The 27,607-nt window shown below is 47.4% G+C and overlaps 1 protein-coding gene across 4 annotated transcripts in view; it reads right to left on the bottom strand.

The window, feature by feature from the left end:
- Positions 1–908: 908 nt before the first annotated feature.
- mapk10 (mitogen-activated protein kinase 10) overlaps positions 909–27,607 on the bottom strand; it is a 75,711-nt gene continuing 49,012 nt past the window's right edge. For all 4 annotated transcript variants that reach the window (XM_060935357.1, XM_060935356.1, XM_060935358.1 and 1 more), the window contains one exon: positions 909–1,065. In XM_060935357.1, the coding sequence (XP_060791340.1) occupies positions 923–1,065 (143 nt within the window). In that variant the 3' untranslated portion in view covers positions 909–922. The remainder of the gene's footprint in view (positions 1,066–27,607) is intronic.

Here is a 27,607-nt window from a genome sequence, read left to right on the forward strand (position 1 = left end):
GGACACACATACACACACATGCGACCACTTCGCCAGCGTAAAACCCTTTCATTCGCTTCGCAGCTTCCAGCAGATTTCATTTTCTTACATGGTATACAAATATACTGGGTTATGTTTATATTTAGAGTTTCGTTTTGTTTTTTTCCCTCTGTTCATGCAAGAAGACTACAGGCAAGGGCAACTAAAGGTCAAAGTGGAGATGTGGCAAGGTGCGCAAGACAACTCCTGATACTGGCCATCAGTCCCATTCATGCCTTGCAGCTGTACAGAATTACATATATACAAGAGATCGAGGGGTTTTTTTCACGTTCGCACCCAGGGGAAAAAAAACAAACAAACACAAACCATCGTCTTCGGTCAAATTCCGCTGTTTAAAGAGGTTCAGGATAAATAAATCCGTCGTATAACGGGATGGGGGTGGGGTGGGGAGGAATCATATCATATTTATTTATATATATCCGAGTAGTGAGAAACACAAAAGCCCACCTTGCCACATCGACTGAAGGAGCACAGAAAGCTTGCAGTTTACTCAGGATCATCCAGGTTAATGTATTAACGTACACTTCACAGAGATGCCTCGGTAAGCATTAGGGTTTTTTTTTCATTCTGAAGGGAGTATAAAGCAAAGCAACTAGTGAGGGATTCATAAATATACACATACAGTACATCAGCAACTTTTTTTCCATTTTCTTAGTTTGCTTTGAACGATAATGCAGGCTTTATTATTTATTCCTAAATTTATCGTTAAACAGAATCCAATCTGCGGATTACAATGACAATATTTGAGCATCTTTCTTTTTGCAGACAGAGTAGTGGATCGGATAGGCGTCGGATAGGCTTTATTTATTTATTTATTTTTCGTTTTGTGAACTCATTCAGATCACCTCCTAAAGAAGGCGGGGTTGCGCAGGCAGGCGGTTAGTCACCTGCAACAGCCGAGCGGCCCGGCCGAGGTCTCCAGGCTGCTGTCCGTGTCGGAGGCCAGGGTCTGGTCGGTGCTCATGGACGAGATGTCGTTGACGGATGAGGATGGAGGGAGGCTTTCGCTGCTGTTCACGGCTGCACCTGTGCTACGGGGAAGGAGCGGAGAGAAGCAAATGGTTATAACGATAATAATGGAAGAGCTTCATGAGGTGGAGGGAGGACAAAGACACACAGTTGGGTGACGTGTTTCATGCCATCAGAGTGGTTTCGTTGCATCGAGAAGCATCTTAAATATGATTTGAACTCAACTAAATTGAAAAAACAAGTGGAAAACTGTATATTCTAACAACCTCACGAAATTTGACTTGGCTAATTAGTGAATTAGCATGTGTGTTCATGGAAACACATGAAATCATCCAAATACACGTTTTCCAACTGCTAATGCAGCGCCACCTGGCTGTGTAGCACACTCGGAGGAAAGCGCTATCTACCCTCTTCTCCATACATAAGATTACAGACACCCACGATTGCCCAGCGTCACTCTGAATGACAGGCTAGACAGTGGGAGGATGCCCCTCCCACTCAGAGTGCACAGCCAAATTTTTGCCCCTTTGGACTCCAGATCATGGATGGCTATAGCATCTTAGGGGTTTGTACTTATCACCTTTTGATGACAGTGCGAAGAGCAACTTTAGAGCCCATTCTTTTATTACTCTGAATATCCTCATGCTTTTCTTTCTTTTCCCCCAAATTGCTGAAATATTGTATGAGAGGCCTCATAATATTTTCATAAAAGACAACTACAAATATACAATACCGCACTTGTTATAGTGTAACAGTCAGTGATGTGATGAACGACAACGAATGACACGTGAGAAGAAAAACAGAGATGACTGCGACGATGAAGGACAAGATCACGGAACTCTGTGAATCATGGCTGCTCAATAAACTCTCAAAAGTTTGTTTTTTATCTGCTGTGTATTTTCCACCAATGCTAACTAGTGTTGTAACTCGAGACCGGTCTCAAGATCACTTTTTGAAGGTCTCGGAATCGACCGTATTATTACTCTGTCTTGTCTCGGTCTCAGACGTAGAGACTCGGGATTTTATTTCAAGACTGGTCAAGACCACAACTGTGGGATTTCACTAAGCTGCCTGTGTATTGTCTGATTTATTTGTTAACATCATTACTGTGATTGGATGGAAAATCTCCTGCTTCAAATGCAACCAATAATGTGACTCGTTGCAAATTCGAAATTTTCGTTACTGTTAACGTCCGTCACCCCTCCCCCTGCCCCATTCACACCCACTGGTCTGGTCCTGGTCTTGACTCGGTCTCACTCTGCTTTCATCTTGGTCTTCACTTGATCTCAACCCCTCAGAGTCTTGGTCTTGTCTCGGTCTCGATACACTCTGGTCTTGGTCATGATTCAGGCTCGGTTTAGGTGGTCTTGAGTCCAACACTATCACCAACATTCATCTTGTGTGTTTTGAACAAAAGATGCAGATCCCAACAGGAATTATGGCTCATTTCAGTGAATCAGTGAGTCAGATTAATTGACTCTGCTCACCAATAAAAGTTGACTCTTGACTCCAAAATGGCATCTTGCTATTTTGTTGTAAAACAGGCAAATTTTGAAAGAAGTGTGTCAAGGTGCAGGCACTTACGGATGCAAGCGCAGGGGAGAGCAGGTGTGTCGCAAGCTGGTAACCAAATCCAAAACAGCAAACTGAAATTGTAGTCGGGGCCAGGCAAGGGTCGGTCGATTTGCAAACAGAATGTCAAAGGGCAGGCAAGTAAACAAATGGCCCTTTTCCACTACCCTTTTTCAGCTCACTTCAGCTCGCTTCAGCTCACTTCAGCCCGACACGGCTCGCGTTTCGACTACCAAAGAACGGCACGACTCAGCTCGCTTCAGCCCTGCTTAGCACCCAAAACTCGCACGGTTTTGGAGTGGGGCTGAAGCGAGCCAAACCGAGCCGAGTGAGGCTGGGGGCGTGAGCAGACACTCCCCTGTGCACTGATTGGTGAGGAGGAGTGTCCTCACATGCCCACACATGCCCCGCAAGCACGCTGGGATCTGTAAACACCGTAAACCCGGAAGAAGAAGAATTACGAGAATTTCTGAAGCCTTATGCGCCTCGCCTCATCTATACGCTCTTGCCAGTATCTGTTGGCGTTCTCGGTGACAACAAGCCACAGCACCAAGACCAGCAACACTAACGACTCCATGTCCTCCTGTTAGGGTTTTGCTGGGATTCGAACCTGGTTCGTTGGTGTGATAATCCAGCAAACCCCCACTAGGCCACCAGGGGGATGACTCAAATGCAGAGGCGTGAGGCGGAAGTAGAAAAAGAATCAAAAGGTTTATTTAAACTATATACACTATATACAGGGCAAAACAAAAGACAAAAAAAAAACCAAAGAGTATAATCCAAAAGAAAAGCAAAGTGCAAAAATACAAAAGCTAAGAAGATCAAAAAACACAGTACAAAGGAAACTGGAGATAAACATAACAGCACAAAGACTCCGTGACAAGAGGACTGAACTCAGGGGTATAAATAGACAAACTAATTAAGGACACAGGTGAAGATAATTAGGCAATTAACACAAACACAAAACACAGGAACAGTGGCGGCCTCTAGAGGCCAAAATAAACACGACATGAAAAGGAAATAACAGCGGCCTCTAGAGGCCAAAACAGTCCTAGTCCTAACAGGACCCCCCCCTCTAGGAGCGTCTCCTGACGTTCCCAGGGCGATCCGGATGGGCCGAATGGAAGTCCCAACATAGTTCTTTATCAAGGACATCCCGAGCAGGAACCCAGCAGCGCTCCTCAGGACCATAGCCCTCCCAGTCCACCAGATATTGCAACCCGCCGCGGACCCGGCGGGAGTCAAGCAGGCGATTCACAGTGAACACAGTCTGCCCCTGGAAGATGCGGGGGGGTGGGGGGTTCCTAGGGGCAGGGGCATACGTAGACGTCAGTACGGGCCGTAACAGGGAAACATGGAAAGTGGGGTTGATCCTCAGAGTCCGGGGCAACTGGAGCCGGTAGGAGACAGGGTTCACCCTGCGCACCACCTTGAAGGGGCCAATGTAGCGAGGAGCAAGCTTGCGGTTCTCCACCCACAGTGGAAGGTCCTTAGTGGACAGCCAAACACGCTGCCCAGGGCGGAAAGCGTGTGCAGGTCTTCTATGGCGGTTGGCCTGAGTCTGGTTGGTTCTGGAGGTCTGTATGAGGGTCTTCCTGACCTTGCTCCAGGTCTTGCGACACCGTCTCACATATTGGTTGACCGAGGGCACCCCCGCGTCTTCCTCCTGGTCCGGGAACAGAGGTGGCTGGAACCCGAATTGGCACTGGAATGGCGACAGCTTGGTGGCCGATGACTGCAGGGTGTTGTGGGCGTACTCCGCCCATGGCAGCCAGGTGCTCCACGATGTCGGGTTATCCATAGCCAGGCCTCGCAGGGTGGTTTCCAGGTCCTGGTTGAGCCTCTCCGTCTGACCATTGGACTGTGGGTGAAACCCAGAGGAGAGGCTGGCAGTGGCTCCGATGACCTTGCAGAACCCGTGCCACACTCGGGAGGAGAACTGGGGCCCTCGGTCTGAGACGATGTCCTGTGGAAGACCAAAGACTCGGAAGACATGATTAAACAAAAGTTTCGCAGTTTCAAGAGCAGAGGGGAGTTTGCACAGTGGTATGAAGCGGCAGGCCTTGGAGAATCTGTCAACTAAGACCAAAATGACCGTGTTACCTTGTGACTCAGGGAGACCCGTGATAAAGTCGACTGCCACGTGGGACCAGGGACGCTGGGGAATGGTCAGAGGATGCAGGAGACCCTGGGGACGCTGTCGTGGGTTCTTGGTTCTGGTGCAAACCTCACAGGACAGGACAAATGACCTTACTTCCTTCTCCATGTTAGGCCACCAGAAGCGTCTTTTCAGGAAGTCCAGGGTCCTCCGAGCTCCCGGGTGGGCGGTGAGAGGGGAAGAGTGACCCCACTGGAGAACCTTGGCCCGGGCTTGATGTGGGACGTACAAGAGGCCTGGTGGCCCCGTCCCAGGACCGGGGTCCTGGCGTTGGGCTCGTCGGACAGCCTCCTCAATACCCCAGCGGACAGGGGCCACAATCCGGGACACAGGGATAATAGGCCCGACTTCATTCTCCCTGTTAGTGGCAGAGAACAGTCTGGACAGTGCGTCAGGTTTGGTGTTCTTGGAGCCGGGGCGGTATGAGAGGGTGAAGTCAAACCGACTGAAAAACAGGGCCCACCTAGCCTGTCGAGGGTTCAGTCTCTTGGCTTGCTGGAGGTACTCCAGGTTCTTGTGGTCAGTCCAAACCAGGAATGGATGTTGTGCTCCCTCCAGCCAGTGCCTCCACTCCTCAAGGGCCAGTTTGACCGCTAGCAGTTCTCGATCCCCCACATCGTACCGGGACTCAGCAGGACTCAGGCGGTGGGAGAAGTAAGCGCAGGGGTGCAGCTTTCCTTCCGAACGTTGAGAGAGCACCGCACCGACACCACTGTCCGAGGCGTCCACCTCCACGATGAATGGTTGGGAGGTGTCCGGGAGAACCAGAATGGGTGCCGTGCAGAAGCGGTCCTTGAGGTCTTTGAACGCCTTTTCTGCCTGAGGAGACCAGCCATAAGATCCACCTGTCCCTTTGGTGAGGTCAGACATGGGTGCTGCCACAGAACTGAAGTTCCTGATGAACTTGCGGTAGAAGTTAGCGAATCCTAAGAACCGCTGAACCTCCTTAACGGACTTGGGAGTAGGCCAATCCCGGACGGCCAGGGTCTTGGCAGGGTCCATTTGGAGTTGGCCTGTCCGTACAATAAATCCCAGAAAGGAGACCTCGGGAACATGAAATTCGCATTTCTGGGCCTTGGCGAACAGATTGTTCTGTAGCAGCCTCTGGAGAACCTGGCGGACATGGTGGCGGTGCTCCTGCACGGTCTTGGAAAAGATAAGGATGTCGTCGAGGTAGACAAAAACGTATAGGTTAATCATGTCCCTTAAGACGTCGTTGATTAGGGCCTGAAAAACAGCTGGTGCGTTGGTGAGTCCGAAGGGCATCACCTGGTATTCGTAGTGCCCAGACGGGGTGTTAAAGGCAGTCTTCCACTCGTCTCCCTGTCGGATACGGATGAGGTGGTATGCGTTCCGTAGGTCCAATTTGGTGAAGACGGTGGCGCCTTGGAGCAGGTCGAAAGCTGTGGACATCAGCGGAAGGGGATATCGGTTGCGCACAGTGATCTTATTCAGGCCCCTGTAGTCAATACATGGTCGAAGCCCCCCATCCTTCTTGCCGACAAAGAAGAAGCCGGCACCAGCAGGTGAGGTGGAGGGTCGAATGAACCCAGAGACCAGGGCGTCTTTGAGGTATTCCTCCATAGCCTTGCGTTCTGGCTGAGAGAGGGAAAACAGTCTGCCATGAGGAGGGGTAGTCCCAGGGAGCAAGTTGATGGCACAGTCGTAGGCCCGGTGCGGAGGAAGAACGGCGGCCCTGCTCTTGCTGAATACCTCCTTGAGATCCCAGTACTCTGTGGGAACTTGAGATAACTCGGTGAGATCAGGGGGCTCAGCAGGAGACACAGGAGAGCTAGAGAGCAGACAAGAGGCATGGCATGCAGGGCCCCATTCCACAACCTGGCTTGTTACCCAGTCTATGCGAGGGTTGTGGCGAGTAAGCCAAGGAAGGCCTAGAATAACTGGGAACTCAGGTGAAGGAATCAGGTGCAGGGATATTTCTTCCTTGTGACCTTGAGACTGGAGGAAGACTGGAGAAGTAACTTGGGTGACTCTTCCATCACCTAACGCTTGGCCATCGAGGGCAGACACAGACAGAGGGACTTCAAGAGGTGCAGTAGGTATATTGATGCTTTGGGCGAAGTGAATATCCATAAGGTTCCCAGCCGCCCCTGAGTCTATCAAAGCTTGACAAGAGTGGACAGACTCACCCCAGGAGATGGAGACCGGGATGTAGATTCCTTGGCCAGGGAGTCCGGGAGAGAGGGTAGGCCCCGTCACAACCCTCCCTCGGCTGGACGGGGCGGTCCTTTTCCCAAGAGTTCGGGACATGATGCTCGGAAGTGACCAGGCTTGCCACAGTAGATGCAGCACTTGTCCCTCCTTCTGCGCTCCCTCTCAGATGCGGAGAGGCGAGTACGACCCACTTGCATGGGTTCTGGACAGTCACTGAAGGAGGTAGACGGTCTCCAGGTAGAGGTAGGGAGGCTGGGGGGGCTCAAGGCTTGGTGGCGTTCTCTCATCCTGTTGTCCAGACGAATAGCATGTGAGATGAGGGTTTCGAGGTCACTTGGGCATCCAATAGAGGCCAGACCGTCCTTGATGGGGTCAGACAGACCATGGTGGAAGGCTGACACCAGGGCAGTCTCGTTCCATCCACTTACTGCTGTGAGTGTTCGGAACGAGATGGCGTAATCTGCGACGCTTCCTCCTTGCCGGATGGACATGAGCTTTCGGGCTGCGTCGGTACTGATGTCTGCCTGATCGAAGACCCGAAGCATCTCTTCAGAAAACAGCTGGAAATCAAAGCACTCAGGTCCCTGTCTTTGCCAGATAGCAGTAGCCCAGGCTCGCGCCTTACCAGCTAATAAGGTGATCACAAAGGCAATCTTGCGGCGATCCGTAGTGTAGGTGGTAGGCTGAAGCTCAAAGGTGAGTTGACACTGGGTAAGGAACTCTCGGCACTCACTGTGCTTGCCGTCATACCTCTGTGGTGCAGGAAGGCTGGGTTCGCGAGGTGAAGAAGGCAGCATTGCAGGAGGCACTGGAGCAGGAGTGGGAGCTGGATCAGGAGTGGGAGCTGGATCAGGAGCAGGAACTGGATCAGGAGCAGGAGATGCAGGCAGAGATGTCAGCTGTGCCAGGGTTTTCCCAATTTGCTGAAGCAGTTCCTCGTGGCGAGCGAGGGCCTCACGTTGGCTGGTGAGCGTACGTCCATGAGTGTCCATGGTCGCTCCGAAGCGTGTCAAAGCTGCCATAATTCCCTGAAGGTTGGCCGGGTAGACAGTTGAAGCAGCCTCTGCTGAGTCGGTCATGACGGAGTCTTTCTGTTAGGGTTTTGCTGGGATTCGAACCTGGTTCGTTGGTGTGATAATCCAGCAAACCCCCACTAGGCCACCAGGGGGATGACTCAAATGCAGAGGCGTGAGGCGGAAGTAGAAAAAGAATCAAAAGGTTTATTTAAACTATATACACTATATACAGGGCAAAACAAAAGACAAAAAAAAACCAAAGAGTATAATCCAAAAGAAAAGCAAAGTGCAAAAATACAAAAGCTAAGAAGATCAAAAAACACAGTACAAAGGAAACTGGAGATAAACATAACAGCACAAAGACTCCGTGACAAGAGGACTGAACTCAGGGGTATAAATAGACAAACTAATTAAGGACACAGGTGAAGATAATTAGGCAATTAACACAAACACAAAACACAGGAACAGTGGCGGCCTCTAGAGGCCAAAATAAACACGACATGAAAAGGAAATAACAGCGGCCTCTAGAGGCCAAAACAGTCCTAGTCCTAACACCTCCATGTTTATTGTTTACTATTCGGGTCGTGAGACTACCGCTTAAAAGCTCACTGATGTCACTGTTTGCGCTGCGTAACGACATCACGTGACGTCCATCCACTTTCGCTAACTCCACCCAATGTGTCCACCCACTTCCAGCCAGCACGGTTCAGCGCGGTTGTAGTCGAAATGCAACTCCAACAGCCCCACTCAGCTCGACTCAGCCCGACTCAGCACGGCACGGCTCAGCCCGACTCAGCCGCGTTTGTAGTGGAAAAGCGGCAAAAGTCGGAAATAAACGTAAACAAAGTCAAAAGCACTGGTAGTCAGGCAAAAAGCCAGAAGGCTCAGTATGATCAGGCACAGGGACACAGAACAATACTTCGCAGTGAGTGTTTGTGAATGCTGAGCTTATATAAGGAAGTGACTATGGGCCAATAGGAAACAGGTGCACTTCCTAGTACTCCGGAGCTGAGGGACCCTGTGGCGCTTGGGAATTGTAGTCCAGAGCGGCCAGGTTTGTAGGCTTCTCTGAACTCAGATTTTCAGTGCTATTACCGACAAAGGGATTTTTAGAATAAATGATAATGTAGAAGACATACGTCGCAAGTTTCTGCCACAACCGACACTCTCTTCCTTAGGCAGATGAAAAGCAAAAGTTTTATCTGATTTAATTAAAAAGAGCAGCATCAAATGACTTGAATATGAATGAATTCTAATACAACAAACGGCTCACGCACTGACACGAGTGTTCCAAACATTCTGATCAAATTCGCCTGCAGGAGTGATTTCAACTCAACATTAAGAGCTAATTCAAAGAGCTGACTCATTCTCGAATCTGCAGATCCTGAATCATCCTGAAATAGGAATTTCTGAAATGCTGCCGAGGCACAGAGACACTAGATGGAGCTGATACACTGCAAGATAAATATCAAGCCTAATCCAGAGCTCCACTGAGCTCTCAGAACAGCAGGACAGGAAAATAAACGAGGCTGGAAATGGGTCAGAAAATCAGTGACTGCTAAATAAACACAAGATCCTCACTGGAAACTAGGAAGAGGGTCACGGTTCTGGTTAAATAGGTTAAAATCATTTTTGCTGGTCAAATAAGCTAATTAAACGTGTCACTACTGCACATCATTAATTTCCTTTAATGGTGTCACATTATACTACACCTTATACTACTGAATCCTGGACTGTGATTGGTCAGGAGGTGTTGATTAATTTTTAATAACAGCAGTGCTGATATTCAACAAAGGAAAATATGGTATGTTTTCTATAAGGAGATGTTTACCGTGGTGCTTGAAAGTTTGTGAACCCTTTAGAATTTTCTATATTTCTGCATAAATATGACCTAAAACATCATCGGATTTTCACACAAGTCCTAAAAGTAGATAAAGAGAACCCAGTTAAACAAATGAGATAAAAATATTATACTTGGTCATTTATTTATTGAGGAAAATGAGCCAATATTACATATCTGTGAGTGGCAAAAGTATGTGAACCTTTGCTTTCAGTATCTGGTGTGACCCCCTTGTGCAGCAATAACTGCAACTAAACGTTTGCGGTAACTGTTGATCAGTCCTGCACACCGGCTTGGAGGAATTTTAGCCCGTTCCTCCATACAGAACAGCTTCAACTCTGGGATGTTGGTGGGTTTCCTCACATGAACTGCTTACTTCAGGTCCTTCCACAACATTTCGATTGGATTAAGGTCAGGACTTTGACTTGGCCATTCCAAAACATTAACTTTATTCTTCTTTAACCATTCTTTGGTAGAACGACTTGTATGCTTAGGGTTGCTGTCTTGCTGCATGACCCACCTTCTCTTGAGATTTAGTTCATGGACAGATGTCCTGATATTTTCCTTTAGAATTCGCTGGTATAATTCAGAATTCCTTGTTCCAACAATGATGGCAAGCCGTCCTGGCCCAGATGCAGCAAAACAGGCCCAAACCATGATACTACCACCACCATGTTTCACAGAAGGGATAAGGTTCTTATGCTGGAATGCAGTGCTTTCCTTTCTCCAAACATAACGCTTCTCATTGAAACCAAAAAGTTCTATTTTGATCTCATTTGTCCACAAAACATTTTCCAATAGCCTTCTGGCTTGTCCACATGATCTTTAGCAAACTGCAGATGAGCAGCAATGTTCTTTTTGGAGAGCAGTGGCTTTTTCCTTGCAACCCTGCCATGCACACCATTGTTGTTCAGTGTTCTCCTGATGGTGGACTCATGAACATTGGCTAATGTTAATGTGAGAGAGGTCTTCAGTTGCTTAGAAGTTAACTTGGGGTCCTTTGTGACCTCGCCGACTATTACACACCTTGCTCATGGAGTGATCTTTGTTGGTCGACCACTCCTGGGGAGGGTAACAATGGTCTTGAATATCCTCCATTTGTACACAATCTGTCTGACTGTGGATTGGTGGAGTCCAAACTCTTTAGAGATGGTTTTGTAACCTTTTCCAGCCTGATGAGCATCAACAACGCTTTTTCTGAGGTCCTCAGAAATCTCCTTTGTTCGTGTCATGATACACTTCCACAAACATGTGTTGTGAAGATCAGACTTTGATAGATCCCTGTTCTTTAAATAAAACAGGGTGCCCACTCACACCTGATTGTCATCCCATTGAATGAAAACACCTGACTCTAATTTCACCTTCAAATTAACTGCTAATCCTAGAGGTTCACATACTTTTGCCACTCACAGATATGTAATATTGGATCATTTTCCTCAATAAATACGTGACCAAGTATAATATTTTTGTCTCATTTGTTTAACTGGGTTCTCTTTATCTACATTTAGAACTTGTGTGAAAATATGACGATGTTTTAGGTCATATTTATGCAGAAATATAGGAAATTCTAAAGGGTTCACAAACTTTCAAGCACCACTGTATTTATCATTTATGGAAATCAGTTTCAGCGATCTGTAACAGCCTGACGTGAAGCTTCATCTTCGCTTTATCTTCTTTGCAGTTTCTCGGTAACAGGAAAAGTTGCGTCTTTTATTTTATTAACTCCCAGACAGAGAAGGAAGAGAGGCTGGTGAGGGAACGACTGTTTATAGCTGCTACAATGTGAGAACAGGAACTGATCTGTTTGAAATATAACTACTGTATAAATGGATAAAAAGTATGATGTATCACGCTCATAATAACTGATTGCTTGTGTTGAAAAAATCGCTGTGGTATAAGAGGAAATAAACATGCTGTTAGAGGAAAAGAATGAACGTCATAATGTTAACAGTAACTCCACTTCACTAATTACTGTAATCACCAAATTACTGTAAGATTATTGAACAGATATGTAGATTTTGGAAGCGGAAATAATGTTTTGTCAGTGCAGTAAGACAGTAAGATTTCTTAAATTAGTCAAAAACTACGTAGAGATATAGATTAAACAAGACCGTCAGTGATGGTGTAGCTCACTCCGGCCCCGTATAGTCCAGAAGAAATGATCTAAAGTGGGCCACCTTTCTTGCGCAATAAATGCTGCGAGCTATATACACTATATACAAGCTATGTAAGAATTAACTGGCCCAACAGCAGTGACAAATCTGCTTGGTCAGGCATTGATCATGATTTTGCAGTTATTCTCCGTCAAACTGTAAGTGGTACTGTTGAACAACGGATTGACACCTTCTGCAGGATAATGCATGAGTTCTGCTTGGAGAAATTTGGTCAGGTAGCTCGCAGAGAGAGCAAAAAGAACGGAAAGAAACCTAATCGGAGGCAGGTGGAAAAAGGCCAACTGTGTGCCCGGCAAAGATGGCTAAAGGCCCAGCTAAAAGCAGCTAGTCCATCTCAACAATCAGGATTGCAGGTCCTTCTGGACGACATCAAGAAAAAGATCTTGACGCTAACAAGGGCAGAGAACAGGTGTAGGAGGCAAAAGAAAAATCGAAAGCCACGGATGGCTTTCCTAAAAGACCCGTATACATTCGCAAAGGGCCTCTTTGAGGAGGCGAGAAGCGGGAAACTTGCGGTATCTAAGGAAGACCTGGAGACGCACTTAAGATCTGTTTACTCCGACAAATTATATAGTGTGCCATTGCCCCAAGTACAAGGCATCCCGCAGCCCTCAGCACCTGGAGTTCCGTTCGATACGTCGGAGTATCTTTTTTCAGAAGTTCAGGAGTTTGTTAGGAAGGCGAGAGCCAAAAGTGCTCCTGGACCAAATGGCATTTCATATAAGCTGTATAAGAACTGTCCATGTGTACTGCGTCAGCTCTTTCAACTCCTAAAGAGAGCCTGGAGCGAGAACAGTGTTCCTCGGTGCTGGTGTCTTGCTGATGGCATATGGATTCCTAAGGAAAAGGAGGCTTCTGGTATAGGGCAATTTCGTCCTATATCCATGTTGAACATGGAGGGGAAAATATTCTTTGGGGTGGTGGCGCGGCATGCAACGTTTTACCTCTTAAGCAATGGCTATGTCAACACCTCTGTACAGAAGGCAGGTGTTCCAGGCTTCCCAGGCTGCCTTGAGCATGCACAGATGACCTGGAACTCAATCCAAATAGCCAAACAATCCAAGAGCAAGCTACATGTGGTGTGGTTAGATCTGGCCAATGCTTATGGCTCAGTACCGCATGAACTCATGTGGAAAGCACTTGAGTTCTTTCACGTTCCTTTAAAGGTTGAGGCAATCCTAAGGTCATACTTCAGTTCAGTGTGTATGCGTTTTACAGCAAGTGAATATACAACAAAGTGGCAGCCTCTGCAAATTGGTATTATGATGGGGTGTGTGATCTCCCCATTGCTTTTTGTTATGGCGATGGAGCTCATCCTGAAAGGTTCAGAGGCTTCCGCAAAGGGTCAATCTCTGGGAGATGGACTTGAACTACCACCTAGCAGAGCTTTCATGGATGACATTACTATCTTAACACCATTACAAGCAGAGGCTGAAAGGCTGCTGCATCGCTTTGGCGAACTGTTTGAATGGGCTCGAATGAAACCAAAGCCACAGAAAAGCCATAGCCTATCCCTTGTTAAAGGTTCAGTAAAGGAGGTATACTTCTATATGGGTGGTGAGAGAATTCCAACAGTGAGAGAGAAACCTGTGAAAAGCCTTGGCAGGTGGTATGCTTTCCCAGTCACCGATCGCCATCGTGGTGTCGAGGTTGAAGAGCAAGCTAGAAGAGGGTTACAGGCGATTGATAAGACTTTACTTCCAGGCAAATTTAAATCCTGGTGTTTCCAATTCGGCCTTCTACCAAGAATTCTCTGGCCATTGCAGGTGTATGAAATCTCTCTGTCCAGAGTAGAGATCATTCAGCGTGTTATTAGTAAGTACTTGAGAAAATGGTTGGGTGTTCCCCCAAGTTTCTCCACCCCTGGTCTATACATGAAATCAGGAAAGCCGAGTTTGCCGCTGCCATCACTAACAGAGGAGTTTAAGGTCACTAAAGCACATTTCCATCTTATGTTGAGAGACTCACCGGATAAAGTAATTCGTGATGTGCAGTCAACGATTCGCACTGGCAGGAAGTGGTCTGCAGAGGCAGCAGTAGACTGTGCAGAAGCAAGCCTTCAAACTAAGGAAGTTATTGGAGCAGTGCAGGTGGGAAGAGCAGGATTGGGCACTGTTTGCCATGGATGGTTTTCCGAGCAAGGTGCTCAGGGTCGCAGGGAGATGGTGGTTGAAGAACTCCGTGAGTTGGAGGAGGAAGCCCAGCTTACAACTGCAGCAGGCTTCGCCAAACAGGGAGCCTGGCTGAGATGGGAAGGAACTGAACCCAGAAAAGTGGCATGGGCGGATTTGTGGCAGATGAGCCAGCCTGCAATTGCTTTCTTGCTGCGCTCAGTGTATGACCTTTTACCAACACCTGCAAACCTCAAGCTGTGGAAATACTCAGATTCGGACCTGTGCGCCTGCTGCGGTATCAAGCATGGAACCCTCTGCCATGTACTCTCTGGCTGCAAGCAGTTGTTACAGATGTACACATGGCATCATAATCAGGTTCTGGACATGCTGGCAACCTTAGTGAAAGATACAGCAGGAGGTAATAAACAAGACACCTGTGAAACAAGCATCCCTTGATGTCATCTTTTGTAAAGCTGGGGAGCGTCCTAGAGAAATGAAGGGCACTAAGCAAACAAGGCTTCTACATGGTGCTGCTGACTGGCAGGTCGCTATTGACCTAGAGAAATCTCTCAAGTTCCCTGCCCATATTGCTATCTCTAATGAAAGGCCAGACCTAATAATATGGTCAGACTCTGCAAAGAGTGTAATACTCATCGAACTTACTGTTCCTTGGGAGGAAAATATGCAAGAAGCATTTGAACATAAGAAAGCAAGATATGAGGACCTTCAAGCCACCTGTATTGAGAACAACTGGAAATGTTCAGTGTGGCCAATTGAGGTTGGCTGTCATGGCTTCGTTGGCCGCTCCATGATGACGTTTTTGTCCTACCTTGGCCTTGGTGGCCGTAAATTGAAGTCAGCAAAGAAATGCCTGCAAGCGATAGCGGAGCAGGGGTCGAGTTGGATATGGGCAAAAGCCCGCAACAGAAGTGTAATGACCACAACATAGTACCGTGTAACCATCTAAACCATCTTAGACGCCCCCCGGTGGCGTGAAGCTGCTGGTGGCACCAGGGATGGCAGTACCGCCTTAGCCACCGAAACTGTGTGATCATCCCTGGTTGGCGGCTGACGAGGGGGGCGTCGAGCAGCACACGCTGTATGTTTTTGAACTATATAGAAGCAATATCCACCCTAGGAATACCGACCTATTTGCCAGAAAGAATCCAAAACAGCGAGGAATTGACAGAGAAGAAGCGATTTTTGTTGAACCGCTGTTGAATTAAGGCTTAATTAGTCCATAACTTCATTAAAAATTGTAATTAAGCAAATCTGTGGAGAAGTTATATGCACCCTAGGTCCCCCTACCTTCATGCCAGAAAGAATCAAAATCGGTGAATTATTGAGGGAGAAGAAGCGATTTGTGTGGAAACTGCTCGTTAGGGATTGATTGATTACTCCAGATCTTCATTATTAATTGCAATTACACAAATTTGTGTAGAAGCTACTGTAAATGCACCCCAGGCAGACCTATCTTCCTGCCAAAAAGAATAAAAATCGGTGAAGAATTGCGAGAGAAGAAGCGATTTTTGTGAAATGTGGACGATGCTGGACAGACGGATGACGGACAACAGATGATGGCATAAACTCATCACCTGTCAGCCAGATGAGCTAATAATCTTATCATTCATTTATTACAGGGTCCTAATGACAATTATTAGCTAATTTTGCCAAAACACTGTCGCAAATAAGGGTACAGTAGGAGTCCATTTCTGTACCCAAGGGTACAATTTACACTAATGTACCCTTTAGGGCTCATTATTGGACCTCAAGGTAACTATGTGGACTTTTTAGGACCAAAATGGTACATTTATGTTCCCAAGTGGTATATAAAGGGTACAAATAAGTACCTTAGAGAGGGCACTGATCCAGTGTCAAGCTGTTGTACCATTAAAGGGACAATAATATACCTCATTTTCTGAGAGTGAAGGTGTTTGCATTTTTCAGTAAAATCTATCATCTAACGAGGGACGTAATAATAATAGATAGATAGATAGATAGATAGATAGATAGATAGATAGATAGATAGATAGATAGATAGATAGATAGATAGATAGATAGATAGATAGATAGATAGATAGATAGGGGACAATCTGGTTTGCAACCACTGAACTAAATCTAAACTGAAATTCACATCACTATCTGTTTCCACTCAACTAGTTTGATTTAAATCAGATTCGACACTTCAATGAGAGATCAGACCAAAGCACATCCAATCAGCGCAAACCAATTCCCCGTGTTTTATCTGTCTACCTCTCTTCCTCTTCCTCCATCCTGTCTGAATAAACGATGCCATATACAGGATGTGTACGGTGGCCTGACCCGGCCATAAATCTGCCGTTTTTATGAGTTCAGCGCCACAAGGGACACGAGATGCAGCGGCCCCAATAATATCCAAACGAGAAGCAGAATTTACGAGGGATGTCAGTTTTATTTGTGTGGTTTAAGAGCGTTAAACACACACTAGTGTTTAGTCGGGTTAACACATGGGGCAGAACTGACGCCAGAGGGGATACAGAACACCACTCTGCCTCCAAGCCTCAGGCAGCAGTGTTTGTAGAACTGACGCAAAAAAGTACGCTACAAGCCCATGATACGTCATAACTTGTCATATATGAGATATTATTAAGATATTATTTTAACTTAATATCTCCTTATTTTGGGCGGCACGGTGGTGTAGTGGTTAGCGCTGTCGCCTCACAGCAAGAAGGTCCGGGTTCAAGCCCCGTGGCCGGCGAGGGCCTTTCTGTGCGGAGTTTGCATGTTCTCCCCGTGTCCGCGTGGGTTTCCTCCGGGTGCTCCGGTTTCCCCCACAGTCCAAAGACATGCAGGTTAGGTTAACTGGTGACTCTAAATTGAGCGTAGGTGTGAATGTGAGTGTGAATGGTTGTCTGTGTCTATGTGTCAGCCCTGTGATGACCTGGCGACTTGTCCAGGGTGTCCCCCGCCTTTCGCCCGTAGTCAGCTGGGATAGGCTCCAGCTCGCCTGCGACCCTGTAGAACAGGATAAAGCGGCTAGAGATAATGAGATGAGATGAGATCTCCTTATTTTATACATTTGTAATTCAAAATACTGTAATGAGATAATAACATGTTGCTATGTCAACATGATGAGATATTCAATCAAAAATGAGACAGTGTCAGGAAAGAACAAGTTAGTAATTTGAAATAATGAGATGATATCATGAAAGAGAGTTACAGCAGTAAATCAAAATAGATTACTCAAAAAAATTAGACATAATGGTCAAAATGAGACTAATTTGAAATAATAAGATGGTATCTTGAAATAATGTGCATTATGTCAAAATGATGAGATGAGTTACTCTATCAGAGCAACAAGATGATGTCATGAAACAATGAGTTACTAAGTCAAAACAATGATGAGATAATGAGATAATATCTTGAAATAACAAGATAATAAGTTGAAATGAGTTAGACAGATTGATAGATGGATGGATGGACAGATAGATGTTCTTTATTGATCCCCAAGAGAAATTTGGGGGAAAAGCAAAATAATGAGATAATATTTTGAAAAAATGAGAAGTCAAAATGATGAGATGATAAGATCATATCTTGAAATAATGAGTTAGTAAGTCAAAATGAGTTTCAACAGATGGATGGATGGATGGATGGATGGATTTTCTTTATTGATCCCCAAGAGAAATTTGGAGAAAAAGCAAAATAGCAAGACAATATTGTGAACAATGAGATAACTCAAAACAATTCTGAGATAATGAGACAGTATCTTGAAATAACAAGTTACTTGGTCAAAATGAGTTGATCGAGACACAAAGTATTTTATGTGACTCGGCATAAATAAGTGACACAAGTCTGCACCGCAACATTATTACATTTACATGAAGATTTTGAAGTTTGAGAAAAATTATTGTTTTTAAATATCTCATCTCATCTCATTATCTGTAGCCGCTTTATCCTGTTCTACAGGGTCGCAGGCAAGCTGGAGCCTATCCCAGCTTACTATGGGCGAAAGGCGGGGTACACCCTGGACAAGTCGCCAGGTCATCACAGGGCTGACACATAGACACAGACAACCATTCACACTCACATTCACACCTACGCTCAATTTAGAGTCACCAGTTAACCTAACCTGCATGTCTTTGGACTGTGGGGGAAACCGGAGCACCCGGAGGAAACCCACGCGGACACGGGGAGAACATGCAAACTCCACACAGAAAGGCCCTCGCCGGCCACGGGGCTCGAACCCAGACCTTCTTGCTGTGAGGCGACAGCGCTAACCACTACACCACCGTGCTGCCCTGGCTCAGTGAATATTGGGAATTATTATACACATAGGACATTTTTTCCATGGAATAAAAACGTGTTCTATTCCCTTCCAGCGGGTTTCATTCATTTGGTTTGATAGCATGCAATATTGTTAGCATATCGCTTATCCTACGTGTATTACGTCACTCTACCCAATGGAGAATGAGTGTTGAATATGGTTTACGATCTTGCATGGTCGTCAAGACAACATGACATCACACGTCGGAGACATAAAACTTCCACACTAGCAAGTGAGCGACTGGGACAATTTGTAAACAAACATGGCCGCCAGGTTTGCTTCGTTAAATACAGAAGATTTTGAGAGAATTTTGAAAGAGAAAGACGTGTTGAACACCCGAAAGAAATGTGTAAATATAATAATAATAATAATAATAATAATAATGCACTTCAAAAAAGTTCACACCTTGAGTTTCAGGACTTCTATCAACAGGATGCGAGAGAGAGAGAAAGGGAGGTTTTTTTTTTTTTGCTGTGTGTGAAATGACATGGTCAATCAGGCAGTGAGTTCAATTCCAGCCTAAACGTTGCAGTGAAATACAGCCACGCTGGAGCTGTTGAGCTGCAATGCGTCTGCTCAGCTCAGCACAAGCCACATCCATCTGCTTAATTAAGGCGGGGGGAGTGAGAGTGAGACAGCGAGTGAGACAGCGAGTGAGACAGATGCTGAGAGTGACGCAGAAATGTGAGGATTTTAAAGAAAAGCCGCTGCACAATGAGGTTTGACATGCTCCTCCAGCCCCCTTATCATGACATAGAGGAATCGTGAGAGCACCAGAGCGAGAACGAGGACGGATGTGGAGTTTATCCGAGCTGCACAATGAGACACAGAGTCTCTTTTTTTTCCTGCAGCGCTGCAGCCATTTGAACAGCAGCCAAGAAATAATGCATTCGTCTTCAATAAAACAACGCCCTCCTCGGGCCACATGAGAAAACGCAGGCTGGTGATGAGCAAAGGTGATCAGAAATACTACAACCCCGATTCCAAAAAAGTTGGGACAAAGTACAACTTGTAAATAAAAACGGAATGCAATGATGTGGAAGTTTCAAAATTCCATATTTTATTCAGAATAGAACATAGATGACCTATCAAATGTTTAAACTGAGAAAATGTATCATTTAAAGAGAAAAATGAGGTGATTTTAAATTTGATGACAACAACACATCTCAAAAAAGTTGGGACAAGGCCATGTTTCCCACTGTGAGACATCCCCTTTTCTCTTTACAACAGTCTGTAAACGTCTGGGGACTGAGGAGACAAGTTGCTCAAGTTTAGGGATAGGAATGTTAACCCATTCTTGTCTAATGTAGGATTCTCGTTGCTCAACTGTCTTAGGTCTTTTTTGTCGTATCTTCCGTTTTATGATGCGCCAAATGTTTTCTATGGGTGAAAGATCTGGACTGCAGGCTGGCCAGTTCAGTACCCGGACCCTTCTTCTACGCAGCCATGATGCTGTAATTGATGCAGTATGTGGTTTGGCATTGTCATGTTGGAAAATGCAAGGTCTTCCCTGAAAGAGACGTCGTCTGGATGGGAGCATATGTTGCTCTAGAACCTGGATATACCTTTCAGCATTGATGGTGTCTTTCCAGATGTGTAAGCTGCCCATGCCACACGCACTAATGCAACCCCATACCATCAGAGATGCAGGTGTCTGAACTGAGCGCTGATAACAACTTGGGTCGTCCTTCTCCTCTTTAGTCCGAATGACACGGCATCCCTAATTTCCATAAAGAACTTGAAATTTTGATTCGTCTGACCACAGAACAGTTTTCCACTTTGCCACAGTCCATTTTAAATGAGCCTTGGCCCAGAGAAGACGTCTGCGCTTCTGGATCGTGTTTAGATACAGCTTCGTCTTTGAACTATAGAGTTTTAGCTGGCAACGGCGGATGGCACGGTGAATTGTGTTCACAGATAATGTTCTCTGGAAATATTCCTGAGCCCATTTTGTGATTTCCAATACAGAAGCATGCCTGTATGCGATGGAGTGCCGTCTAAGGGCCCGAAGATCACGGGCACCCAGTATGGTTTTCCGGCCTTGACCCTTATGCACAGAGATTCTTCCAGATTCTCTGAATCTTTTGATGATATTATGCACTGTAGATGATGATATGTTCAAACTCTTTGCAGTTTTACACTGTCGAACTCCTTTCTGATATTGCTCCACTATTTGTCGGCGCAGAATTAGGGGGATTGGTGATCCTCTTCCCATCTTTACTTCTGAGAGTCGCTGCCACTCCAAGATGCTCTTTTTATACCCAGTCATGTTAATGACCGATTGACAATTGACCTAATGAGTTGCAATTTGGTCCTCCAGCTGTTCCTTTTTTGTACCTTTAACTTTTCCAGCCTCTTATTGCCCCTGTCCCAACTTTTTTGAGATGTGTTGCTGTCATGAAATTTCAAATGAGCCAATATTTGGCATGAAATTTCAAAATGTCTCACTTTCGACATTTGATATGTTGTCTATGTTCTATTGTGAATACAATATCAGTTTTTGAGATTTGTAAGTTATTGCATTCTGTTTTTATTTACAATTTGTGCTTTGTCCCAACTTTTTTGGAATCGGGGTTGTAAAAAAAGAAAAGTCAGAGGAAATGTGTTCAAAAATGAATGCGGTGAAGTGTGTAAAAGTGACTGCGGGTCATAAATAAACCTGCAAGCCATAACCTTCGGTTTGAATTAAACATCATTCAAACAAATAAATAACAAATAAGTTCATTAGGATGCTTACATTTTAAATAATGAACCAAATAATAAAGAATGGAGCAAATAATGAAGACTTGCACAGATTTGAATAGAAATAATACTAGAATTAGTTAATTAATATTATTAATATTAATAAAATTAATTGCAGTGGTTAATCATCAAAATTCATAACTGAGCTTGAATCCCAGGTGCCAATATTTAACCACTGACCTGAGTTTTTATATGAAAATTTACTGTAATGGAAAATTAATATAGTCATTTAGTAAATGATTTTGAGGTGTTTACATGAATTATTAGAATTATCATGTCTTAATTACTGTATAATGATTTATGGGAGGGAGGGTTCATGTATTCACACAATTTTTTATTTTTTTTAAATCGAAGCAAATTTATCCAATTCCACATTCACATCAAATCTAGAATACAGGTTTGGTGTCTGAAATTTTTGTATCTGTTCAGCTGTTTGTTTGTTTGTTTGTTTGTTTGTTTGTTTGTTTGCTTGTTTTATTGTAAATGTAGCTAAAAAACGTAACGTATGTGTGGCTCACTCTAACTATTTTGTGTAAATTTCTTCCTCAAACCATATCCAGTTCGTGACTGATGTGGAAAACTTGTTACATAGGTGGCCATCTTGAAATCCTGAAATTCTGTCACTTGTTTTTCTCCACCCTTTTAAGCCCCACCTCCCAAAGCTTGAAAAGAACTGTAGCAGAAAGCTAGCTAAAATGTAGCATGAAGCGAACTGTATCTAATGATTTTTGCATATATGTTTAAATTATGTGAGGTAAATAATTGTGAAAAATATTAATAATTAATAAAAGTCTGTATTTACAAATTGAAGTTTAATAAAGGAGTTAATTTTTCATCTGTATTGTCTTCTGCTACTTTTCCACATGAGGGGACTCCAAGATGGCTGCCTACATAACCCTCCAGCAATCAGCTACATTGTGAAGTTTTATTCATGCTTATGGAGGACAGGAAGCTGTGATGTGTCCCAAACCATGCCACTGAACGTAAGTTACGAAGGTAACTATGGATCTGTGAGACCGAGGGATGACCGTCACGACGGTCTAAAAAAAGGAATGATCACCTTCGTTCTGCCTATCACTGAGACCATATGTCAACAAAGTCATGTCCATGACCTCCGGAAGCAGAACAACTCACGTTATAAATAGCAGAGATTGCTCCCGGTTCAGTCTCCTACCTTGAGCGCCTCAGGATGGTCCGAGCGACAAGGATAGTGACGGTCATCCCTCGGTCTCACAGATCCATAGTTACCTTCGTAACTTACGATCTGTTTCGACCTCGCTCTGATCGTCACTACGGTCTAAAAAAAGGGATGACACATACCAACAGAGTCACGAGGAACCCAGAATTAATCATTAGAACCTCGCTCGGTCATGGACATGAGGGCGGCATCGCCAACCGGAGCTGGGCGAGTTACGTCCACCCTGTAAAATCTAGTAAAAGTGCATGGCGTAGCCCATGAAGCCGCTGCACAGATATCGCCTGCTGCCACACCCCTAAGGGCAGCCCAAGACGTAGCTACACTTCTGGTAGAGTGAGCCCTCGTACCCGAAGGGACCGGTATCCCCTGAGCCCTGTAAGCGTGGGAAATAACCTCCATCAGCCAATAAGACAGCCTCTGTTTGGAAAGCGGCAGCCCGTGCTTCGCCGCCCCATAACAGACAAAAAGTTGAGAGTGCGTTCTCCTCAAGGACTGTGTACGGGCCAGATACGCCCTCAAGGCCCTGACTGGGCACAAAGTGAGCAACTTGTCCTGCTCTGCCTGCAAGGCAGAGGAAGGCTGGAATTGGGACACCTCCAGAACCTGGTTGATGGACTGCTGATTAAGAACCTTTGGCAGAAAAGCTGAATTTGGCCAAAGCGACACGCCAGTGCCTCCTGCCTGCCACCTTAGACAGTCGTCGCTAATGGAGAGAGCACACAGCTCTCCGACCCGCTTTGCTGAACAGAGTGCCAAGAGAAAAGCAGTCTTAAGGGACAAAGATCGTAAATCTGCGTCTGAAATAGGCTCATACGGAGCTTCAGTGAGCGATGTTAAGACTGTGGGCAGATCCCAGCTTGGCGCCCCCAAGGTGCGACCTGGACGCAACCAGCGGGCTCCCTTCAAGAACTGGCCAATCAAAGGATGCCTACCCAGGGGTCTGTTATCTGCGCCCTGGTGAAAGGCTGAAATGGCCGAAGCATAGACCTTTATTGTATTGACTGCCCTGCCTTGATCCAAATGGGACTGCAAGAAGCGTAAAACATGTGGCACAGGGCAAGCTGCTGGCTCACGACCCATGCCGGCACACCAATCTGAAAAGATCCTCCATCTGAGTGCATAGCAAGCTCTAGTAGATGGAGCCCTGGCGTTATTGAGTGTCTCTTGAACAGACTCGTCTAGCCGCTCAGTGATGGACTCTGCAGGGGCCAAACCCATAGACGTAGGGCACCTGGGTTCGGATACCAGAGCCGCCCGTCCGCCTGTGACAGAAGATCCGCTCTGCATGTTAACTGCCATGGCTGACCCTGCAGCAGCCGGAGCAGGTCCGGGAACCAAGGCCTCGACGGCCACCGTGGAGCAACCAGCAGGACTGAGTGTTGGCCCTCTCCGATCCTCCGGAGGACCTGAGCTATGAGAGGGAGTGAAGGAAAAGCATACAGCAAGCTTGTTGACCATTCTTGTGACAGAGCATCCAGGCCCAGACTGCCCCCCTGCCCCGTGAGGGAGTACCATTCCGGGCAGTGTGTTGTTTCTGCTGACGCAAAGAGATCCACTTGTGCAACACCGTGCCGCATCCAGATCTGGCTGATGACGGCCGTGTTCAGTCTCCATTCTCCCGGGAGTGGCCTCGTCCTGGAGAGAATGTCGGCCGCTCTGTTCTCTACACTCAGGATGTGCACTGCCCTCAATGAAGAGAGTCATGACCATGCCCATGTCAGCAACTCCTCCGCCACCTGGAGGCACCGCCGGGACCTCATGTCTCCTTGGTGATTCACATGATACACTGCCGAGGTGCTGTCTGTTCTCACAAGAACATGTTGGTATTGCAACACCGGCAGGAATCTTTGAAGAGCGAGATGGATTGCTTTCAGTTTGAGGATGTTTATGTGCTCCAACATCCATGGGGGTTGCCGCATGCCCCTCACCGACCATCCTTCCCAGACAGCTCCCCAGCCTGTCAGGGATGCGTCCGTCGAGATGACCTGTCTCCTGTGGGGAAGACCCCCCAGTGGGACACCTCGGAGCAGGAACTCCCGGTCCCTCCAAGGACGTAGAGCTTGGATGCAAGCCCGAGACACACACAGCCTCACCTGCCTGTCATCTTTCGGGTGGAGAGGGAAAGCGTTGAACCAGCACTGCAGGGGGCGTGTCCTCAGCACGCCAAGAGGAATTACTGCTGCTGCTGTGGCCATCAAACCCAGCAGCTTCTGGACTCTGTGAGCTGTAACAAGATTGCCCAAGCAGAAATACTTCAGCATTTCGATAAAGCTGTCCACTCTCCGTGGAGTGAGAGATGCAGTCATGCCGACTGAGTCGAGGAAGATGCCAAGGAATTCCACCTGTTGGCGGGGTTGCAGGTTGCTCTTCTTGTGGTTGACAGTGAAACCCAAGGATTGGATGTGGGCCAGAACTGTGTCTGTGTCGCGCACTACATGCTCTCGAGAGGGGGCGCAGATGAGCCAATCGTCCAGGTAGGGTAGGATTTTTAGACCTTGAGCCTGGAGGGGGGACAGCACAGCTGACACCATGTGAGTAAAAACCCTTGGGGCCAGGGAAAGGCCAAAAGGAAGGACCTGGAACTGGAACACGCTGCCCTGGAAGGCAAAGCGCAGGAAGGGCCTGTGTTCTGGGCAGATTGGGAAGTGGAAATACGCATCCTTTAGCTCCAGAGATGTGAACCACTCCCCCTGCCGGATGGACTGCATCACTACTCTTGTGTGGACCATCTTGAAAGGCAGCACCTTGAGATATCGGTTCAAGGGCCTGAGGTCGAGAACAGGCCGATGACCGCCATCTTTGTTGGGAACAATAAAATACTTGGAGTAGAACCCAGTGAGCTGTGCGCTGGGTGATACTTCTAAGATGGCCCCTTTTAGAAGTAGCTCTTGAACCTCCTTGATGAGTACAGACATCAAAGCTGGGTCTTTTACGGATGTTACCCTGACCCCTGAAAATGTAGGGGGTCACCATCGAAATTGCAATCGGTAGCCACAAGCCATCGTAGCCATGACCCAAGGGTCTGGCGCAATCCCCTCCCAGGAGGTCTGTGACAGCTGGGAAGGACAATCGACGGGCGACCCAAGACTCCTATGCAGGACTGCTGCCGCGGCCTGCACCCCTGCCTGTGCCCCGCTGCAGTCCTCTTCTTCCCCTGGGTCGGGGATTTGGGGCCGTACTTCAGTCGGGTGCATGAAATCGCCAGTCCCGTGGGGCCACCGGGTCATTGCCTGCTGGTGGAGGCCAGGTGGGCTGCCGCAGCCTATACCTACCCATAGGCGCCTGGCTGGCAGTTGAAGCCGACTTACGGCACACACACTGGACAGTTTCCCTAGATGCCACAGTGCGTTCAGCACGATCAAGCACCTCCTGGGATCTTGGGTGAAAGACATGCCCAGGGGAGGCTCAGCAGCTCCTGCTTGATGGCTTCCGGCAGGGAGGTTTGCGCCAGCCAAACCTGTCTGCGGCACAGCACCGCAGAGTCCATAGCGTCCCCCACGTCTTGTGTCAGCTGGGAGGGGGAAGAAAGAGCTGTGTCCACCAGGGCCCTGGCATCCTGATCATCTGGGCTCAGTGTCTTCCGTAGAGCCGCCAGGGTGATGGCTAGAGCATTACCCATTCAGGCCGCTCGTGCCGATGCATTAAAAGAGCGAGTGGCCAGGCGGTCCATCTTGGCGCACTCCTTACGAGGGCATCATGGATTGGGGGACACGCGGGCAAGGTCCAGGGACGTCAATGCAGCCATTGATGGCTCAACTGGTGGCATGTCCCCTAGTCCAGTCTCAACCGGGTAACCAGCTGTTGCCAGCTGGCGGCAGCCTGCATGAAACCAGGGGCATTGTGACGACTTATCCCATGTTGACTTGAGCATTGCTGCGTAATCATCTGCCACAGGTATAGGAGGTGGTGGGGTAGCGTGAGAGACGCCCTCCCAAACTCATCCCAAAGGAGCCAGGGCCGGTGCAGGCACCTGAAGGCCCAGGACTTTGGCAGCGCTCAGCACCCGTGACACCAGGGAGCTGACAGGGGCCTCTTCCGTCCCCGTGGAGCCATCAGCTGGTTCTGCAGAGCCAGAATGCAGGTCTCCCCGGAGGCTGTCCCCACCTGTTGTGTTGTCCATCGCTGTGTGGGGAGCGTAGATGGATAGCACATCCACATTGCCCCGCCCATCCTCCTCACCATCGCTCTCAGGTCTGGATGAGAGGGTACCCCCTGGCCCGGGGGCAGGGAAGTAAATGGCAAGCCCTGTTGACCTTCCAGCCTGTCCATCCTCTGTGACAGAGCCTGGAGAACCGAGAGGATCTGGAGCGACTCCGCATTACCACTTTCCGTTACCGTAGCTGAGGCAGGGCGTTTAGCAGGTCTGGGCACCTCTCTTTGGGCAAGCCTGTGGGGAGACTCCCGCTGCCGGTCACGTGAATGCTTGCGTTTGTGCTTATGCTTATTGGAGAGGGATGGCTGGTTGGGGGACTGTCGCCTCTCTCTCCGGCTCTCGCGCACATGGCCACCCACCTGGCTGGCCCGGTGCTGTCTTTCCCCCCTGGAGAGGTCGCAGACCGCACTGCAGGGGTTGTCCACGTTCTCCAGCACATGGGCAGCTCCAAGGCACATTGGACACTCCCTGTGCCCATCTCTGGAACTCATTGAGGCCCTGCAAATCCTGCAGTAGTGGGAAGCCATCATAGCCACACAGAGGCCTAGGCGATCTGAAGTCTGGAGTCCTCCTCTAGCAGTCCACCAAGGTATTATGGTGGCCCGCACCAGCGCACGAATGCACTTAATGGGTGCACACTAGCCCCACCGACTGTGAACAGCAGTATAGGGTATGCCACAGGATCACAATGGTGGCCCGCCCTAGCGTGCGAATGCACTTAGCGGGCGCACACTAGCCCCACCAGCTGCGAACAGGGGTATAGGGCATGGCAGAGGAGGGTGTCGCCGAGGAGCATTGTCATGGCCTACACTTGGATGCACCTGATGGAAACAGAAAAAACACAGTACACAGTATTATGATGGCCCGCACAAATGCAGTTAGTGGGCACATACTAGCCCCACCCGCTGCAGACAGTGGTATAGGGTGTGACATGGGAACACTGCCGAGGCCTGCACAGCATGCAAACGCACCTAGCAGGCTACCCCAGTGAACAACAACAACAACAAAAGCACAACACAATAACAGGTGCACACCAAAACACAGTCTGAAACTCAAATAACAAAATCCACTTACCGTGGCAATATAGGACAATACAAACAAATATAGTGCTAGGTGGCCTTTAACAGCAATCTGACGGGCTCACACGATTTCCG

Source organism: Neoarius graeffei, chromosome 12, assembly GCF_027579695.1.
Source record: "Neoarius graeffei isolate fNeoGra1 chromosome 12, fNeoGra1.pri, whole genome shotgun sequence".
NCBI lineage: Eukaryota > Metazoa > Chordata > Actinopteri > Siluriformes > Ariidae > Neoarius > Neoarius graeffei.